The following is a 17,706-nucleotide window of genomic DNA, read 5'->3' as shown; positions in this document are numbered from 1 at the left end:
AATTCTCCCACTCAGCCTGGAAGGAACTCAAATGATTCTCAGCTTTGCCTGAGCTCTGATAATGGTACTTTCCTCAGAAGCTGTTTTAGCTGGTCTCATGGGCTTCACACAGATTGTTATTCAGCTGACACCCCTATGAACCTATCTGGAAATTTCTATGTATGTTCTCTACTCTTGACACCATGCCCTGCAAACTCCAGCCACCCTGGCCTCCCCTATCTCCAATCTTTGTTCTTCACCTTATTGAGATTCTGGACTCAGGGCTCCCTCAAGTATTGCCACAGTTGGACAGAGAGCTCAAGTCAGGGTAGGCTTACCTCACTTGTTGTCATTTCTCAAGGATCACAGTCTTGTTGTTCCACGTTGTCCAATGTTTGAAATTATATGTCTCAAGCAGTTTTGGACAATGTTCTGGTTATGACAGAGGGAAGATAATTATAGTAAGTACCCTTTCATTCCTAAGTAAGAACTCTGGAGATGTGAGGAAATAGGTGTTCTTTCCTTGACTGAATAAAAATGCAATTCTCCTATAAGCTGGGCCTTGATGTCTGTTGCCTGGGACACTTTCCTTAGATTACCTACTAAGGCTTGAGACGTCATGTTCCACCATGTTCTTGGTCTAGACTGTGTTTATTGTCCTCCAGAAGTACAAAGACAGCTTCTCTCTCTCTCTCTCTCTCTCTTAAGAGAGCAACAGAGAGTGAGTAGGGGAAAGGGACAGAGGGAGAGGGAGAGAGGGAGAATCCCAAGCAGGCTCCACACCCAGAACAGAGCCTGACATGAGGCTTGATCTCACAACCCCGAGATCATGACCTGTGCTGAAACCAAGAGTCAGAAGTTTAACCAACTGAGCCACCCAAGGCACCCCTGAAAGCAGCTTCTCATAAGCTGCCCATTCTACCAATCCCCAGTGAGAAATAATTAGACCATCCAGTTTTTACCAGTCCTTCCCACACTCACCAGAATTTCAGGAGAAAGAATGGGACACAAAAGTTGTTAGTGACATGTTCTTAGCTTTATTGAAATTCTTTCTTACAAAAGGTCTTATGTATTTTAGGCCAGGCCTAATTTCTTTTAGTCCCTGAAATCCAGGTCCATGGTTATTTCCATGTCCTTTTAAGTAAATATGTAAACTAGTAGACTTTTCGATTAAAGACTTTTCGATTCACTTATCTTTGTGATTTTTATTTGATGTAAAACGAGACTTGTGTTCCCCAAATGAAAAGACCAAGTAAGAAAGTTTTATGGGTCTTCATTGATGGGAAACAGCCGACTTCTTTGCCACAGAACTGAGTTGGAATTTATTTTGTTCAACATGACATCTTTCTACCTTCAGTATTTTTTTTTTTAACACAAACTTTGCAATGCTCTGAGCTATGTAGTAAAGAGTGCCGTGTTTATATATGCATACATATATTGGTTCTGGAAAAAGATGCATGAGTACATGCGTGTTATGTAAACATAGCAATTGATCAGGAGAGTCTCTGATCATTAGGACATTAATGGATAACAAGCATATTGTAAGCAAAAAACCACCAATAGCACATATTGGTTTAGTTGTCCGCCAGGAACTTTGCTGGTCCTACACCTGGAGGGTCCCAGGTGTCACTTTCCCCAGCCAAGCTGATGCTCACCCCATGTGACAGGTATTTGTGTATCTAAGGCCTGCCTCAGTCTGTGACTCCCCAAGGGAGGTGTCTGTGCCCACTTACTACCATGTAACTTCTCTAGTCCTAGAACATGTATATGGCTTGCTTTGACCTCCTCCTCCTGTCAGAAGCAGAATATGATCTCCCTGTCACTAGGAGAATGGAGCCGATTGAGGACTAGCAGAGCCCAATGGCACCTTCTTCTGCCAGAGGTGATAGGGAATCCCCATCTCCCTACAGGATCCACTAGGACATGTGTCCTGATCACAGGAGCACACCCAAAGCATCCTGGAAGCTTCAATACCATCGCCTCCAAACAGCTCCGAGACTCAAGTAACTTGGCCTTAACCCTGACTGCCAGAAGGCTGAGTATTGGTCTCAGTTTAACCCAGACAGCCCCCATGTCACCCTCCAAATAAGCCTTCCTCCTAGGTCAGCGGTTGGCCTGGAAGCCAGTCCATGTCTGATTTTATACTCTGTAGGTTTGGAGTATGGAACCCTGTTGTCCCACATGCCTTATACCCCAAGCTCCCTGCTCAAGCCTAGTAAAGACACGCTAGCATTCGGGTAGAAACAATGGTTATAGTCATTCTCAATCTTCCAGCTTACTGGCCAGGTGAACGGGTCAGCTGAGTGCTACCTAGAGGTAAGGTCTTACCCCAGCTAACAAACCTTGTGGGAATGCTGCAAAGTGGATAAATGAATTTAGCACCCAAGATACTATGTAGTATGCGCAATAGTCTCCGTGGATGTCAGTGTCACTGCCCTTCTCCAAAGCCAGGCTGTCTCGTGCAGAGGCTGTCATTTCCCTCTCCCTCCTACGTGAGGGCACGTCCTCTCTGTCACTTCCTGAACTAACCAATGGTGTGCAGAGGCAAAGAGGAAAGAATGAGTCATTTGGTATAGTCTCTTGCTGGGAAGGAAGATGTTGAAACTCTTGGCCTAACTAAGGGAATTACTCTGCAGAGTAAATGACCTGTTGGGCCTCCCTCCTGTCTCCACCTGCTGAATTTCTCTCCAGCAGACTCTCAGCCTTGAAGTGACAGACCAAAGGTGAGCATGGGTATCGGTGGATGCATGGTGCTGGGAAGACTGGGCAAAATGACTGTCCAGTTGACCAGGGCATCACAGGCAGGGACCCTGGTAGAGGGAGAGACAGGCAGTAGATCCCAGAGTTGCACTTTGGAGCTAATGTCCAAGAGGAGAATGACGACAGGCCACCATGGTCCTGGGACAGGGATATGGGAGTCCGGGGATTGCCAGGCTGGGGAGGGCAGAGATGAGGTCCCAAGTGATGACTCCGCCCCAGGAATGCAGGAAGGAGGCTCGGCAGCAGGGCCCAACGGTGGACCGCGCCCACTCTCAGTGTCTGTTGCACGTCACCCCAGCATCCTCAGCGTGCCCGCAGTTTGTCACCCCCCATTTGGAGAAACTGCAGCGGAAGAGGGAATCTTCCGTGCCCTTGCAGGCGACGTCATCCATCCAAATCCTCCCTGTGCCTGTGGGGACAAGTCAACACGGTTTCTTAGCAGACATGTGGGAGAGCAGGACAGAAGACAAAAGGGGCATTGCCATGTCTGTTCTTGATGAGAGTGTCCCAGGCTCTGCCAGCAATTCTCAAATATAGTGGTGCCTGCCTGCCCTCTCCACCCCACCAAGATCAGATACTCATTTTCTAGGCTCAGTTTCTTGAGGCCAGGATAACAGTAACTGGGGTGATGGCAGTATTTATCCTACATGTCAGACATCTCACACCTGATCCTCCTCCATCCCCATCATGGAGCTGTGGGATCAACATTACTGCACCCATTTTATAGATGGAAGGCTGAGGCTCAGGATGCAATTGGTGCTTGGTTGCTCAGCTCCTAAGTGGCAGGATCTGAAGTCAAGTTCAAGTTGGTATGGTCCATGCTTTAGTTGCAACACCTCATGGCTTTTGAGATGTAATTTCTATCAGGCTTTGTTGATGAATACTCAAGCATTGCCTTACTCTGAGGGACAATGTCCGACAGATCCTAGATGAGACAGAGTCAGTGCCCCATATCTAAATAGGTCAGTGTCAGCATTACCTCCGATGTTTTGAAATTTACAGCAGATGGTTCCATCCTACGAGCCCAAAATAGTGGTGCTAGAATGGCAGGGGATCCCCGAATTTAACATTATAGTCAAACATTTATTTAATGACAGGCAGAAGCATCCCTAATCAGAAGGAATTAGGTCAGTTCCCAAAGTGTAAGGTCCCTAAGACAATCTACTGGAGTTTTGCCCACAGCTAGTCTGTTTACCCAGATCTTAAGGGGACACCCTTGCTGGTCTGATAGCACGCTTTAGTTAGCTTTCCCAGGAATGTTCCAGAGCCTTGGGAGCTAGAAACTTGGCATTGAAGTTCTTTTTTTTTTTTTTTAAAGATTTTATTTATTTATTTGACAGAGAGATCACAAGCAGGCAGAGAGGCAGGCAGAGAGGAGGAAGCAGGCTCCCCGCTGAGCAGAGAGCCCGATGTGGGGCTCGATCCCAGGACTCCGAGATCATGACCCGAGCCGAAGGCAGCGGCTTAACCCACTGAGCCACCCAGGCGCCCCGGCATTGAAGTTCTTCATTGAATGTCAGAGAAATAGGACAGCTGGGTGAGGCCCCAGGAGGGAATAGAGAGGGCCTGTCTGGGGCCCGAGGGGTCAATGGAGAGGGGCGTGGGCTGCACCACAAGTCACCTGGAGCCCCCACTGATCAACTGGCAGGACCATCACTCATGGTTCTGGCGTGTTCTCTGTGCTGAGGGCCATGCTGGGCCCCAGATGAAGGGAGCTCATTTGGGAGCCCTCTGGAAATATGACTGAGCCTTAGGACACCCATAGAAGCAGTGGCCTAGAGCCTGGTTGCTCCAAGTGTGGTCCTGGACTAGCTGCATCAGCATTATCTAGACCTTATTAGAAATGCAGAACTTTGGGGCCCACCTAGGAATACTGAACCAGGATCTACATTTTAACCAAGAGGTTATGCACTGAAGTTTGAGAAGTAGGGATCTACAGTAAGTAGGATAGATCTTGATTCAACTCCCAGCCCCTGGGACCCATTTCAGTTGTAAAACTGGGAAGGGTTTCCCAAGATGTGAGAAATTCAGTGCTAAAACCAGGTATATTCTAGGACCCTAGCTCGTTAGGTCTATGAGCTGGCCTCCAAAAGCATGAGGTCAAAGGTCACAAACTAGCAGCATCAACCCGAGCAAGTCGGATGAGGCAATAAATTGTTCCTGATTTTTAAAGGGCTTTGAAATCTACCAAAAGGTAGATAAAAAAAGGTAGCTCAGGGATTGGCACTAGCCCTGTCTCCTCCTCGCCCCATCTCTTAGCACCCAGACAACTTCTCCTTTCAGAGGCACTGTCCGGACAACTACAAAAACCTTCAAACCGCCATGCTCTCTTGAACTGCATGGGAGAATTCTCTTCACAAAGAACATCCAGGAAACATCGAACCCATTTTGCTGCCCACAAAGTCTACCGCTGGAGCTATGTAGTTTAGAAGAATTTTCGTTACGCAGAGATTTCCAGGGTCTGTCATGGGATGGCTGAGCGGTTGGTGAACGTGGGGACAGAGCTGGGAGGACGAAAGGCCTCCTTCCGCTCTCTTGGCCGTTGCTTCATCACAAGAGCCTCTTCGCTGGCCAGGATACCCTGTGCATCTTACACAATAAGCCCTTTGAGGCCCAGCAATAATTTGCAGATTAAATGTCTCCTGGAAAACACATCAGTTTACAAATTACCCAGGAAAAGCCTGCAGGCCCAAGAGCTCTGTGGGATTAGTCACACCCAAAACAAATAAAGAAGCCAGTAAAGGAAACCAGACAAATACAGAACAGGCCCAAGGTAACCCATGCAAATGCATACATAGGCTCAGGAAACTTCAAACTCTGGTGGGTGTTTTTGCCAGGGAGTTCGGGCTATTGTTCAGTCATGAAGAGGTCATAAAATAAGAGTAGGGTCATTAAATCAACAGCGCTGGATAGCGACGGCCGGTTAACCTGAGAACCAGCCCCGCTGTTTGCCATGTCAGAGCCTGGAAATCCCACTCTATGCACCAATCGTCACTTTAGCTTTAGAACTGGTATCTGAGGACTTAAAGTGTGGCCCCAAGACCAGGAGCGGTCAGCATGACCTTCAGAGCTTGTTAGAAATCAGAGGTCTGCATTTGCCCAGACTTGAATCAGAATCTTTTAAAGAGGATCTCCATGATTTACACACGCATTCAAGTCTGGGGAGCCATTCTCTAGATGAGGTCTGTAATTCCACATAGATGTCTCCACAAGCTCCCGAACAAAGCCCTGGGATAACTAAGCAGGGTAGGGTGCTCTGTACCCCACTGTTGGGGTCAGAAAAAGGAAACAGTAGGGTGACATTTTATCTTGAGGAGGCAAAGTCGGGATCAGAGGCCAGGTCTTCTGACACTCAGACACTAGGGGCTGCTTGAAGGTGATATTGTTGGGAATGAGTAGGTGGAGATTTTATTTTATCCTCCTCATTCATTCAATTGTTCATTCATTCATTCAACATATACTTAGGGTTTATTCCAAGCTCAGTGCTATTCTGGGTGTTTGGACTACATCAACAAACAAAAAAATGATAGAACAACAATAAAAATCTCTGCCCCACAGAACTAACTTTTGAGCTTCTACATGTTTATTTGCAGTAATATTAATAGAAGGACTAAGTTCAGGCTCCCCTCAGAGCCTCACACAGAGGTAATGAGGATGGTTTATCTAATAGATATTTAAGAGATGGGAAAACTCAGAAAGATTAAGTGACTTGTCCCATAATGATTAAAGGCTGGACATCATGACCCAGGCCTCTGAGCTGCAGGCAATCTGGGACTCGTGCCTTACGGGGATGCAGTGCCCAGCATGAACACCAGGCCAAGGGTGGCAAACTGTGGGCCACTTTGGCTCACTGTCTGCTTTTGTAAATGAAATTTTATTGGAACATAGCCCCAGCTGGTTGATTATGTTTTGTCTATGGCTGCTTTCCTGCTACAAGAGTGGAGTAGAGTAGTGAGAGAAACTATTGGCCCACAAAGTCTAAAATATTTATTTACCCGGCCCTCTCATGTTTGCTGACTCATGCACAAAGCCGTCTCCCAGTATTTGGATCTTGTCTTAGAGGTAATAATATGACTGGAATTGAACACTCCCAGTTCCATCCCTTGCACTCTCACCTACAAACCTGTCTGCATCTGGGCCCAACCTCACTTTGTCTTCTGTCTGTCTGTCTTCCAGAAAGATTTTCTCTGCAGATCCAAGACTACCTTCAGCTGGGCTACGTGTGGTTCCTCCCCTGTCTTCTTGGACCTCCTTCCACCCATTCCCCCGCCATCTTCTCCATCTGCATTTCTTCCCTCTTCAACTATTCAAAATTGAAAAACACCTTTAAGATTCTCCCACACAGTGCTTCTTTCCCCAGAGAAACAGATACTTTGATGATTGAGCCCCATCCAGGGAAACTTCCATGGTGCCAGACCCTTAAGAGAAGGGCCAGGGACTGGAAGTTTCTTGTATTCTACTGGGAAGGACTCAGGTTAGGTGGGCACAGAAGTTCCTTCCTTCTTCCATCCCTTGTCCCCCCCGCCCTTCCTCCCTCCCTCCCTTCAGGTACCCATGAAGTCCGAGTCACAGTCCTGGGTTTGGGAACTGTGAAGGTAAAGCCCTCAAGATGTTCTCACACACATCAGAGGAGGTGCCATGATAGAGACAGGACACCAGGGGAGCTCAGAATAGGGTGGGGCTGGAGTCACCAGCAGAGCTCCCCTCAGGAGCTGATGACTGGACTGATTTTAAAAGCTGAACAGGAATTAGCTAGACGAAGAAGGAGGGGAAGGCATGCCAGACCAAACTCGGGAAGATAAGGAAACGCAAAACAACCATGGGAGCTCAGAGAACACAAGGGTCCGGGTGTCGCTGGGGGGTGAGAGGGAGGTGGGAGGCAGAGGAGGAGGGTCTCATTTTAGAAAGGATTCTGGCAGCCATGAGGAGGGAGGTGACAGGAGCTGGGCTGGAGGTGGAGGTGAGGAAGTACCTGGTGGAGGGCCATGGCCAACCCTGTACCCAGGCCTCCTGGCACCTGACCTCCTCCCAACACAGAGCAGAGGAGCGAGCACACCGGCGCCCGCACTCTGTTTGCTGCTCGACACACGTGATCTCATCGAGCAAGTGCCACAGTCCCTCTAACGTGGAAGGGCTCAAGCGGGGGGAGGCGACAAAATCCACTCCAGGCCACCAGCTGGATGGGGCAGGCTGGAAATTCTAACCCGGTTGGACGCACAGCCTGAGTTCCTAACCGCTGCTCCACCCTGCTTGGGCTCCTAAGGCAAGAACACCGAGAACAAAGAGCAAGGGACAGAATCAAGGGACACTGGAGAGTCTTTACCAGACGCTGGTAAAAATCTGTGGGACCCGGGGACTGGCCACATGAACGGGTGGGGAGAGGGAGAGAGCAGGATGGGGGACACGCCAGCAGTCCTGGTGGGCAGGGCTGGAAGCATCCAGAGGGCAGAGAGAAGCCAGGCCATGGAGGGAGGGGCCAGGGGTTGGGAGGACTGAGGCTGGGGATGGGCAGTCTCAGATAGGAGTCGGGCCCTAGTGGGAAAGAGCACTGTGGTCAGAGGGGTAGTGCGATCTGAGGCACAGCCCAGCGATGCCTGGAGAGGTGGCATCCCCTCCCCCGCCCCCATAGCCACCACAGCACGAGAGCCCTTCCCATGCTGTTGGGAATCAGTAAATACACCTTCCCTTCTTCCCTCTATGCTGCGTGTGTTGAGGCTGGAAAGGACGGTTACTAGGCTTGTGTCCCAGCACTGAGCCTAGTGCCCACCGAGGGGAGGTGCCTAGAAGCTGCTGAGGAAGCAGGCAGAGCAGTCTGGCTTCGGGCGAGGACTCAGAGGAGCCTCAGCTGGGTCAGCCCCTTCTCTTCCCACCGTGAGTGAGCCCATTTATAACACCTGGCCAGCCTACCTGTCGAGGTCTCCAACATCACATAAGACTAGACCATGATGGGGAAATGACGATGCAGATATGATATGCGAGGGGAAGAGAGTCCGACTTTGCACTGACTGGTTTAAAGTGATGATTTCAGGGGCATCTGGGTGGCTCAGTCCTTTGGGAAGTGAGCTCTTGGTTTTGGCTCAGATCATGATCTCAGAGTTGTGAGATAGAGCCCTGCATTGGGCTCCTTGCTCAGAGAGGAATCGGCTTGAGATTTTTTTTTTCCCTCTCTCTCTCTCTTCCTCTGCCCTTCTCCCCCTCAAATAAATAAATCAATCTTTGAAAAAACAATAATAACGTGGTGATTTCAGGGCTTCTCCACATGTCACATGCTACAAAGGTCAAGGGGGGTGAAAGAGGCCATGCATGGGTCTGTTTGGGACTAACACCGCCCAAGACCTAACGACCTGTCTTGGCTTCTCTGAAAGAGTTTCTGCCACTTCTTCCCTGACAAGGTTGGACTTCCACTCACTAGGAAGGAGTCCTCAGTGAAGCCAAGAAGGGAAAGCAAGTTCCTGTTCCTCCTGTAAACGGAGATGGCGTTTTTCCTTGAAGAAAGCTGGTGGCAATCCGGCCCGAAGCTTTCAGTGGGAGGAAAGCGCTGCCTCCCCGTGGGCTGGCCTCCGAGGAGCTGCACTCCGGGAGCTCCCCATGCGCCCCGGCCTTGGCCTTGGGTGGAGAGGCCAGGACGGGCGGGGTCGGACAGCTGCTCTCTGCCAGCTGTCACAACAAATTGTACCCAGAGTCACTTTCAGTCACTGGGATCTGCTCCACCGGCTCAGAGGGCAGTAACAAAGTACCATCGACTGAGCGGTTTCTCAACAAGAGACTTGGGTCTCTGCCAGCTCTGGAGCTCAGAGTGCCAGCCGACTGGGGTCTGATGGGGGCTCTCTTCTGGGGTGGAGACTGGCTACTTCTCCGCGTATCCTTGGGGAAGGAGGAAGAGGGAACTCTTCGGGATCCCTTTTATGAGAACCCAAGTGCTATCATGTCATGACCTGATTGCCTCCCAAAGACCCCACCTCCTCATCCCATCACGCTGGGGGTTAGGATTTCTGTCTGTGGATTCAGGGGAGAGACAAATATTCAGTCTGTAACAGTGCCTGAGGTCTCTGGGCTGGATTCTGAATCAGAGGGGCAGCAGCCCCTGGTGGGAGGAGGTGAATGCTGACTGAGGAGTGGAGAGTGCCACGTGGCTCTGTTTCTCTCTCCGGAGACAATGCGTCCGACCCTTCCCTCATGCCACATTGCCACACCGTGAGTCCGTTTAGTCACCCGACACGGTGGGTCGGGCAGCCATGGTGTTGGGCACGACAGGGAACATGCCTGTCTTCCCTCCATGACCCATGGAGGCCCCATGGCCGGGCCAGCTGTTCCTCCACAGGTCACAAGGGGGACCTGGCAACTGAGTGCTAGTGGACCATTCCAAATCCTTCCCCACACCTGTCAGAACTTGGGTCCTCCTGACAGGTGAGCAGGAACATTCCAGGTCCCAAGGGGCTTGAGCTGGAAGGCACATCACAGAGTCTGCAAGCCCTTTTAAGTTACAGACGGGGAGGCCAAGACCCACCGTGAAGGAGCAACAGGATCACATAGCCACGGGGTCAGCACACCCTCCTAGGGTGGGTGGGGAGTCCTGCGCGTGGTGCATGAGGGACTGTTGTTTTAGTTGGGAGTCCACACAGCTTTCTTGGAGTTCAAGGTCTGATGGAGGAAGAAGCGTGTGTGAACGTGAATTTTGTATTTGAGTGTGGGGGTGTATGTAGTGCCATGGATGTTTAGCACATGTCGGTAGGTGTGTAACGAGTGACCCCATTTTATGTGTCGCTCAGGCGGTGCTCACAGCAAGCAGGCCGCGGTACAGAGTGCTCTGTGCTCAGCTGTGTTCCCTTCGATCTTCTGTGTTGAAGTCCTAAGCCCCAGCACCCCCGAATGTCACTGTGGAGACAGGCCCCTTAAAGAGATGATTAAGGTAAAACAAGGCCATTGTCGGGGGTTCTAATCCAAGATGGCTCTGTCCTTAGAAGAAGATATACTGACACACACAGAGGGAAGACCTGGTGAAGACATAAGGAGAAGACGGCCACAGACGAGCTGAGGACGGAGGCCACGGGAGAAACCAAACCCGCTGACACCTTGATTGTGGACCCTCCAGCCTCCAGGACTGTGAGACAACAAATTTCTGTTGCTTTAGCCCCACAGGTCTGTGCTATTTGTTACAGTGGCCCAGCGCACTAACGCAGAGAGCTAGCTTGAGGGACACACACAGTGCCATGGGTGGGACTGGAGCTGGGCAGAGCTGTCCTCCTCAAAGCGGGAAAGGGATGGATGGTTCAAATGAGCCATCTGCCCAGAGGAGGTCTGCACCGCTCCCTTACAGTGTCTTGTACCCTGGGCAGGAAGGGAGGCGGGCTTGAGCATATTGAAAGGAAAGCAACCAAGATGGTGAAGGCTTTCGAAATCCTGTCACATGAAGACGAGACAGAGTTACTGGAAATACTCATCTGAAGAAGCAAAGACCCAGAGGCGGTCAGGGACGGCCCGTGGAATGGATGAGAGCCTGGCCTCCTAAGCCACCTGCTAGGGTCTGAACCCAGGGTCTGCCATTTGCTAGATGTGGGACCCAGGGCAAGTTATTCAACTTCTCTGTGCATCTGCTTCCTCATTTGGAAAATGGGGATGATATCCCTATCTACTTCCTAGTGTTTTAAGGGTTAAAGGAGTGAATATTTGTAACATGTTTTGGACCAAGCCCGGCCCACAATCGGCACTATATAAGTATTCAACACTCGCTGTGTACCATCAGAAAAATATAACAGAGCGAAGTGGGAGTGGATTTGGACCTGAGACGCCGGGCTGAGAACTAAAGCCCACAGGGGAATCCGACAGGAGACAAGAAATAAAAGGAGGTCAATTCAAGGAAAGGAAGAATGTTCTAATAAACAGAACTGTGTGAGGACGTGCCAGCTTGCCTGGGGGACAGAGAGCCTCCCACTGCAGGAAGTATGGGGGGCAGAGGCCAGGTGCCCCCTGCTGGGACTGCTGTGGGGGGCACTTGGGCTCTGGGAGGAGAGCGATGAAGACTCCTGGGCCCTCTCCCCGGGTCCTTCTCCCCCAGAGGGCTTACCTTGCCCAAACCGAGCTGTCCTGTACACCTCCTCCACACCACGGAAGCCCAGCATGCGGCATACCACGTCGCCGTCCTTCTTGTCCCAGCCGTCATCGCACACGGTGCCCAGCGCCGCTCGTGGTATACCTCCACGCGGCCCTCGTGTGGCCCAGAGCCATTCACCAGCCGGATCATCACGGCCTCCATGCTACCTGCTGGGAGCAGCCCATAGTCACTGCTGTGCTCTGGACACTCCTGGGGCCACCCAGGGACCTGCCCTGCTTTCCCTCTGACCCCCCACCCCACCCCCTGCAGGGGCCAGAGGGGACTCAGACCAAGACCAGAACAAACCCGGCTGGGTCTCCCCTGGCCCCTGATCGGCCTGCTTCTTTCTACCATTCTTTCCTCCTTTTAATAGACTTCCTTTTGGGGGACACCTGAGTGGCTCAGTCATTTAAGCCTCCACCTCTCCGTTGTCGCTCCGATCATGATCTCAGGGTGGTGGGATTGAGCCCCGCATGGGGCTCTGTGATCAGCGTGGAGTCTGCTTGAGATTCTTTCCGTCTCCCCTCCCCTCCCTTCCCTTCTGCCCCGCTCCCTGCTGTGGTGGACATGCCAGCTCGCTCTCAAATAAAGAAATAGATAAATAAACAAATGCATACATACATATATACATCTTTTAAAAAAAGACAGACTTCATTTTTTCAGAGCAGTTTTAAGTTCCCAGAGAAATTTCCTGTCTCCTCTTCGCCCCTACATAAGCAAGCCTCCCCCCACTATTACGAGCCCATACCAGAGGGTCGTATTTGTCATAATCAGTGAGCCAACCTTGACACGTCATTATCACCCAGAGTCCACTGTTTACCTTAGGGTTCCTTCCTTCTTGGTGGACATTCTATGGGTTTGGACAAATGTCTAAGGACATGTATGCAACCATTACAGTATCCTATGGAGTAGTTTTATTGCCCTAAAAATCCTCTGTGTTCCTCCTCTTCCTCTCTCCCCAATTCCCAGCCCCTGGTGACCCCTGGTCTTCTTACCCTCTCCATAGTGCTGCCTTTTCCAGAATGTCTGTCATCCAGTTGGAATCACACAATATGGAACCTTTCCAGATTGGCTTCTTTTACCTAGTCGTATGCATTTAGGTTCCTCTATGTCTTTCTGTGGCCTAATAGCTCATTTCTTTAGAACGCTGAAGACTGTCCGTGGTCTGGATGGGCCCCGCTTTATGTATTCATTCACCTCCTATAGGACACGTGCCTCCAAGTTTTGGCAATTATGAATAAAGGTGCTTTAAACCCTCCTGTGCAGGTTTTTGTGTGGACATCAGTTTTGAACTCATTTGAGTAAATCCCAAAGGAGTGTGATTGTTGGATTTCTCTCCACCTTTTGGGACCTGGTGACCAGCAGTCATACCTGCCAGGGAGGAGAGGGCCGGGGGAACAGAGAAAACCAAGGGAGGATCCAGACCCTCCCAGCAGGTGGCCTTGCTGTACAGCCCAGTAGCTGGGGACATCCCCACGGAGTGTCTTAGCCCTGAGTCCCGGCATTCATGCCTACTTTCCCACTAGGCTGTGAGCATGAATGTGTGAAGCCAGACATACCTGGGTGTGAATTCTGTCTCTGCCACTCACTGTCTGTGAGTGGGGGACAGTAGTTCCTCAAATCTAAGATGCACTTTTTGGGGCACCTAGGTGGCTCAGTTAGTTAAGCCTCTGCTTAGGTCATGATCCAGAGTCCTGGGATCGAGTCCCACATCGGGCTCCCAGCTCCAAAGGGAGTCTGCTTCTCCCTCTGACCTTCTCCCCTCTCATGCACTCTCTCACACACACTCTCTCTCAAATAAAGAAATAAAATCCTAAAAAAAATAAGATGTCCTTTTCGTAAGGCACATCACTACTGTATGTGCTACTAAGAAGGAAAAGTTCTGCCAGTGACAGTGCAAGTTACATCAATTGCGAGATGCTTCCAGACTTCAGAGATGTGAAATTGTGTGTCACAGAATCAGTGAGACGTGGCAACAATCCATGAAGAGCTCAGAATAGCACCTGGCACATAGAAGGCTCTTCTTTCTACCTGAATGACCTTAAGAAAGACTCACAGCCTCTCTAAGGGTATGTCCCCAAGTGTGACATGGGACAACAGGTAGGGCTATTGTGTAGCCCAAATGAAACCATGTGGGGGCGCCTGGGGGGCTCAGTTGGTTGAGCGTTGGACTCCTGATTTTGGACTCATGATCTCAGTGTCATGGGACTGAGCCCCACGTTGGGTTCCATGCTCAGCACAAAGTTTGCTCATTCCTCTCCCTCTGCTTCTCCTCCTGCTTATGCTCTCTCTCTTTTATTTTTTTTTTAATTTTTTTAATCTAAATTCAGTTATTTAACATAGAGTGTATTATGAGTTTCAGAGGTAGAGGTCAGAGATTCATCAGTTGCAGATGACACCCAGTGCTCATTGCATTACGCGCCCTCCTGAATGCTCATCACCCAGTTACCCCACCCCCCCACCCACCTCCCCTTTCTTTCTCTCTCTTAAAATAAATACATAAATAATATCCTGAAAAAACTAAATGAAGTCATGTGTATAAGGCTCGGAGCATGGTGCCTGGCACACTGTAGACCCTCAGCAAACCCTAGGCTGCTCCTCCTTCTCTTGTGGCTGAAACTCTATCACCTTCATCTATAAACTCTACTTAGCACAGAGCTTGGCTCTAGGAAATGAACAGTAAATGTGCTACACAGATGAATGAAGACTCGTTCCTTTGCAGGACGAAGCATTGCGTTATTTCTCCAGGGGGCTACCTGGGGGGCTCAAAGAACACTGGAGCAGCTGAAACAAGCCTTAAGATCATCTCAAAACCAGGGAGGGTCTGGCAGGGAGGTCACAGTGTCGGGCCATTCATGCTGCTAGTGTCAGGGTCTCAGAGCAGGCCAGGCAGAGTTCAGGGTGCCAGGTCAAAATAATAATAATGCTGCTAGTGGGAGCTCGGGTCCCCTCATGTGTCTTCTAAGGCCTTTTCACCATCCAGAGCGATCTTCATCCCTCGGGGACCAGAACTTCCTCCCTTGACAAGATATCGGAGTGGTCGTTGGGTCTTAAATCTAGTCACACATCAAAATCATTAAGAATGGCTGTGAAATGCAGATTCGTGGGACCACTTGGACCTACTGGATCAGCAGGTGGGAGTCAGGGATCTGTAATTTTTAGAGATGTCCCCATGATTCAAGGTATTACATGTATGCGCACAGGCATCTGGGAGTGACGGGAGTAGATTGATCTGTAAGGTTTTTTCCAGCTCCAGTGTTCAGTGATTCTAAGGCCAGGGAAGAGATGCAAGAGGTCAAAGTTGCGCTCTTTTTGTTTTTCCTTTTGCAGCCAGAAACCACTTGGGACATGTAGGCATGTAGGGTGGTGGTGAAATCATTGTACGCTGACACGGTGACACGTGAGTGCCATGATGGCAAAAAGACCCTTATGTGAACTGCCAGAGAAAACAGCAAATCCCATCAAGTTCCCTGCCCAGTAAGTACTGCACTCTCGGACCATTTTTTTCTTCTTTTTGTGGCCAGGTGGGCTGGGGCATCTCCCCTTCCCATGACTGTGACTTCACAAGCCCCTGGAGGAGATGGCAGGATTGATAAATCCCACGTCTGTACCACATGAGAAAGGACAGGAGTTAGAATTGGCCACAAGTCTGTTATGTGCTGCCTGGACAGGGGAAACCCCAAGGATATTCTGTACAGGGGAACCAAAGAAGTCACCAGAAAACCACAGCATTCTCAAGGCTCCAAAAGATCACAGATGGATGACTCTGGAAGGCTTCTTGAAATGTTAAATGGCATTTTCTACACATCCTTCATCCTCGACCATACTCCTCATATGGATTTGTTGAAAACACAAGCTCATACCAGGCTGTCAAGGCTGAGGAAGAGCAAGAGAACACAGGAGTCCTGGAGAAGGAAAACATGGAGAGAAGCTGGAAGGCAGAGACTGAGTCTGAGACAGAGAAACTCCCCAGGGAGCGGTAATGACAAGCTAAGCTGGAGGCAGCAGCAGCACATGAGGCCTGGCCCCTGGCTGGGGGCTTGCCCTGGGTGGGTTGGCCGAAGCTGAGATGTCAGCCCTGATTTCTCACAGACCTGCCTCGCCTCTGTCAGCAGCCTGTTACGGTGGCAGTGGGCCACGCCAGGCCAGCCTCCAACAGAAGCCTCAGTGTGGGGTCGTAAGTAGAAGAGAGAAGTGAAAGGAGAATGTTGTGTGTCTCAGAGCAGGCCAGGCACAGTTCAGGGTGTCAGGTCAAAATAATAGGAAGAGGCCACCTGCGACCCAGGAAGCCAAGGCTGACGTTCAGAGTTCCCCCATATCCTCCCTGCTCAGGCCAGCCTGAATTCACTTCATTCATGTCTTTGTTTAGAAAAATAAATGACTAACCATCTGTTAAAGACTTGGTCCTGTTCTAGGAGCTATGGATATACGCTACCCTCAAGAACTGGTATTTTATTTTATTTTTATTATTATTTTTTTAAGATTTTATTTATTTATTTGACAGAGAGAGATCACAAGTAGACGGAGAGGAAGGCAGAGAGAGAGAGGGAAGCAGGCTTCTTGCTGAGCAGAGAGCCCGATGTGGGACTTGATCCCAGGACCCTGAGATCATGACCCGAGCCGAAGGCAGCGGCTTAACCCACTGAGCCACCCAGGCGCCCCTATTTTATTTTTTAATTATTTTTTATCATGTTATGTTAGTCACCATTTAGTACATCATTAGTTTTTGACATAGTGTTCCATGATTCATTGTTTTTTTTTTTTTTAAAGATTTTATTTATTTATTTGACAGAGAGAAATCACAAGTAGGCAGAGAGGCAGGCAGAGAGAGAGGAGGAAGCAGGCTCCCTGCTGAGCAGAAAGCCCGATGTGGGGCTTGAACCCAGGACCTGGGATCATGACCTGAGCCGAAGGCAGCGGCTTAACCCACTGAGCCACCCAGGCGCCCCCATGATTCATTGTTTACGTGTAAAACCCAGTGCTCCATGCAGTACTTGCCCTCCTTAATAACCATCACTGGAATGGCTGGTATTTTAATGGGAAGACTAGCAGTAAAGCTGGGGGCAGGGGGAGTAACTATGGCCAGGTAATAATGAGTGCATGGACAGGAATGGAAGCACAGAAAGGGGACAGAGAATGAGAGGAGGTGCTATCTTGGTTGAAGAGACAAGAAAGGAAATGGAAAGCGAGGCATTATGCCATCTTAGGTAAGGAGATAAGAAAGTGAATGAAGAGGAGTGCCTGGGTGGCTCAGTGGGTTAAGCCTCTGCCTTCTGCTCAGGTCATGATCCCAGGGATCATGGGATTGAGCCCCGCATCAGACTCTCTGCTCAGAGGGGAGCTTGCTTCCCTCCCTACCTCTGCCTGCCTCTCTGCCTACTTGTGATCTCTGTCAAATAAACAAATAAAAATCTTAAAAAAAAAAAAAAGTGAATGAAGAGTGAGGGAAGGCACCATTTTGGACAGGGACACAAGGAAGGGAATGGAGAATGAGGGGATGTGCCTTCTTGGAGATAGGAAAGGGAATGAAGAATGAGGGAAGATGCTATCTTAGAGAGAGAGAAACAAGGAAGGGAATGGAGACTGAAAGGAGGTGCCATCTTGGATGGGAGGGAAGAAGGAAGGTCTTCAGGAGAGATCTGAATGGGCCAGAGAAGTACATGAACTTCCCCATCTCAAAAAAAAAAAAAAAAAAAAAAAAAAAACCAAAACCCTCGTGCTCTAGCCTCAGCTTTTCTTGTCCTTTAAATTTCAGCTTGCATGTCCCATCTCTCAAAAATCCTCCCTGCATACCCCACACCTGGCGGGGGACTCTTCTTTGGACGCATTTATCACTTCATCTAATAATTGCCTATCTGTCTTCTTAGGACACTGTG

General features: G+C 49.8%; 1 protein-coding gene across 1 annotated transcript in view; it reads right to left on the bottom strand.

Moving 5' to 3' along the window:
* Nucleotides 1-996: 996 nt before the first annotated feature.
* Nucleotides 997-17,706, bottom strand: part of SCARA5 (scavenger receptor class A member 5) — a 121,518-nt gene continuing 104,808 nt past the window's right edge. The window contains 3 exon segments of the mRNA XM_047717498.1: nt 997-3,148; nt 11,804-11,911; nt 11,914-12,000. Coding sequence (XP_047573454.1) covers nt 3,012-3,148; nt 11,804-11,911; nt 11,914-12,000 — 332 coding nt within the window. The 3' untranslated portion in view covers nt 997-3,011.

The sequence above is a fragment of the Lutra lutra genome, chromosome 2 (assembly GCF_902655055.1).
Source record: "Lutra lutra chromosome 2, mLutLut1.2, whole genome shotgun sequence".
In the NCBI taxonomy this organism is placed as follows: Eukaryota; Metazoa; Chordata; class Mammalia; order Carnivora; family Mustelidae; genus Lutra; species Lutra lutra.
This window is presented reverse-complemented; position numbering and strand designations above follow the sequence as displayed.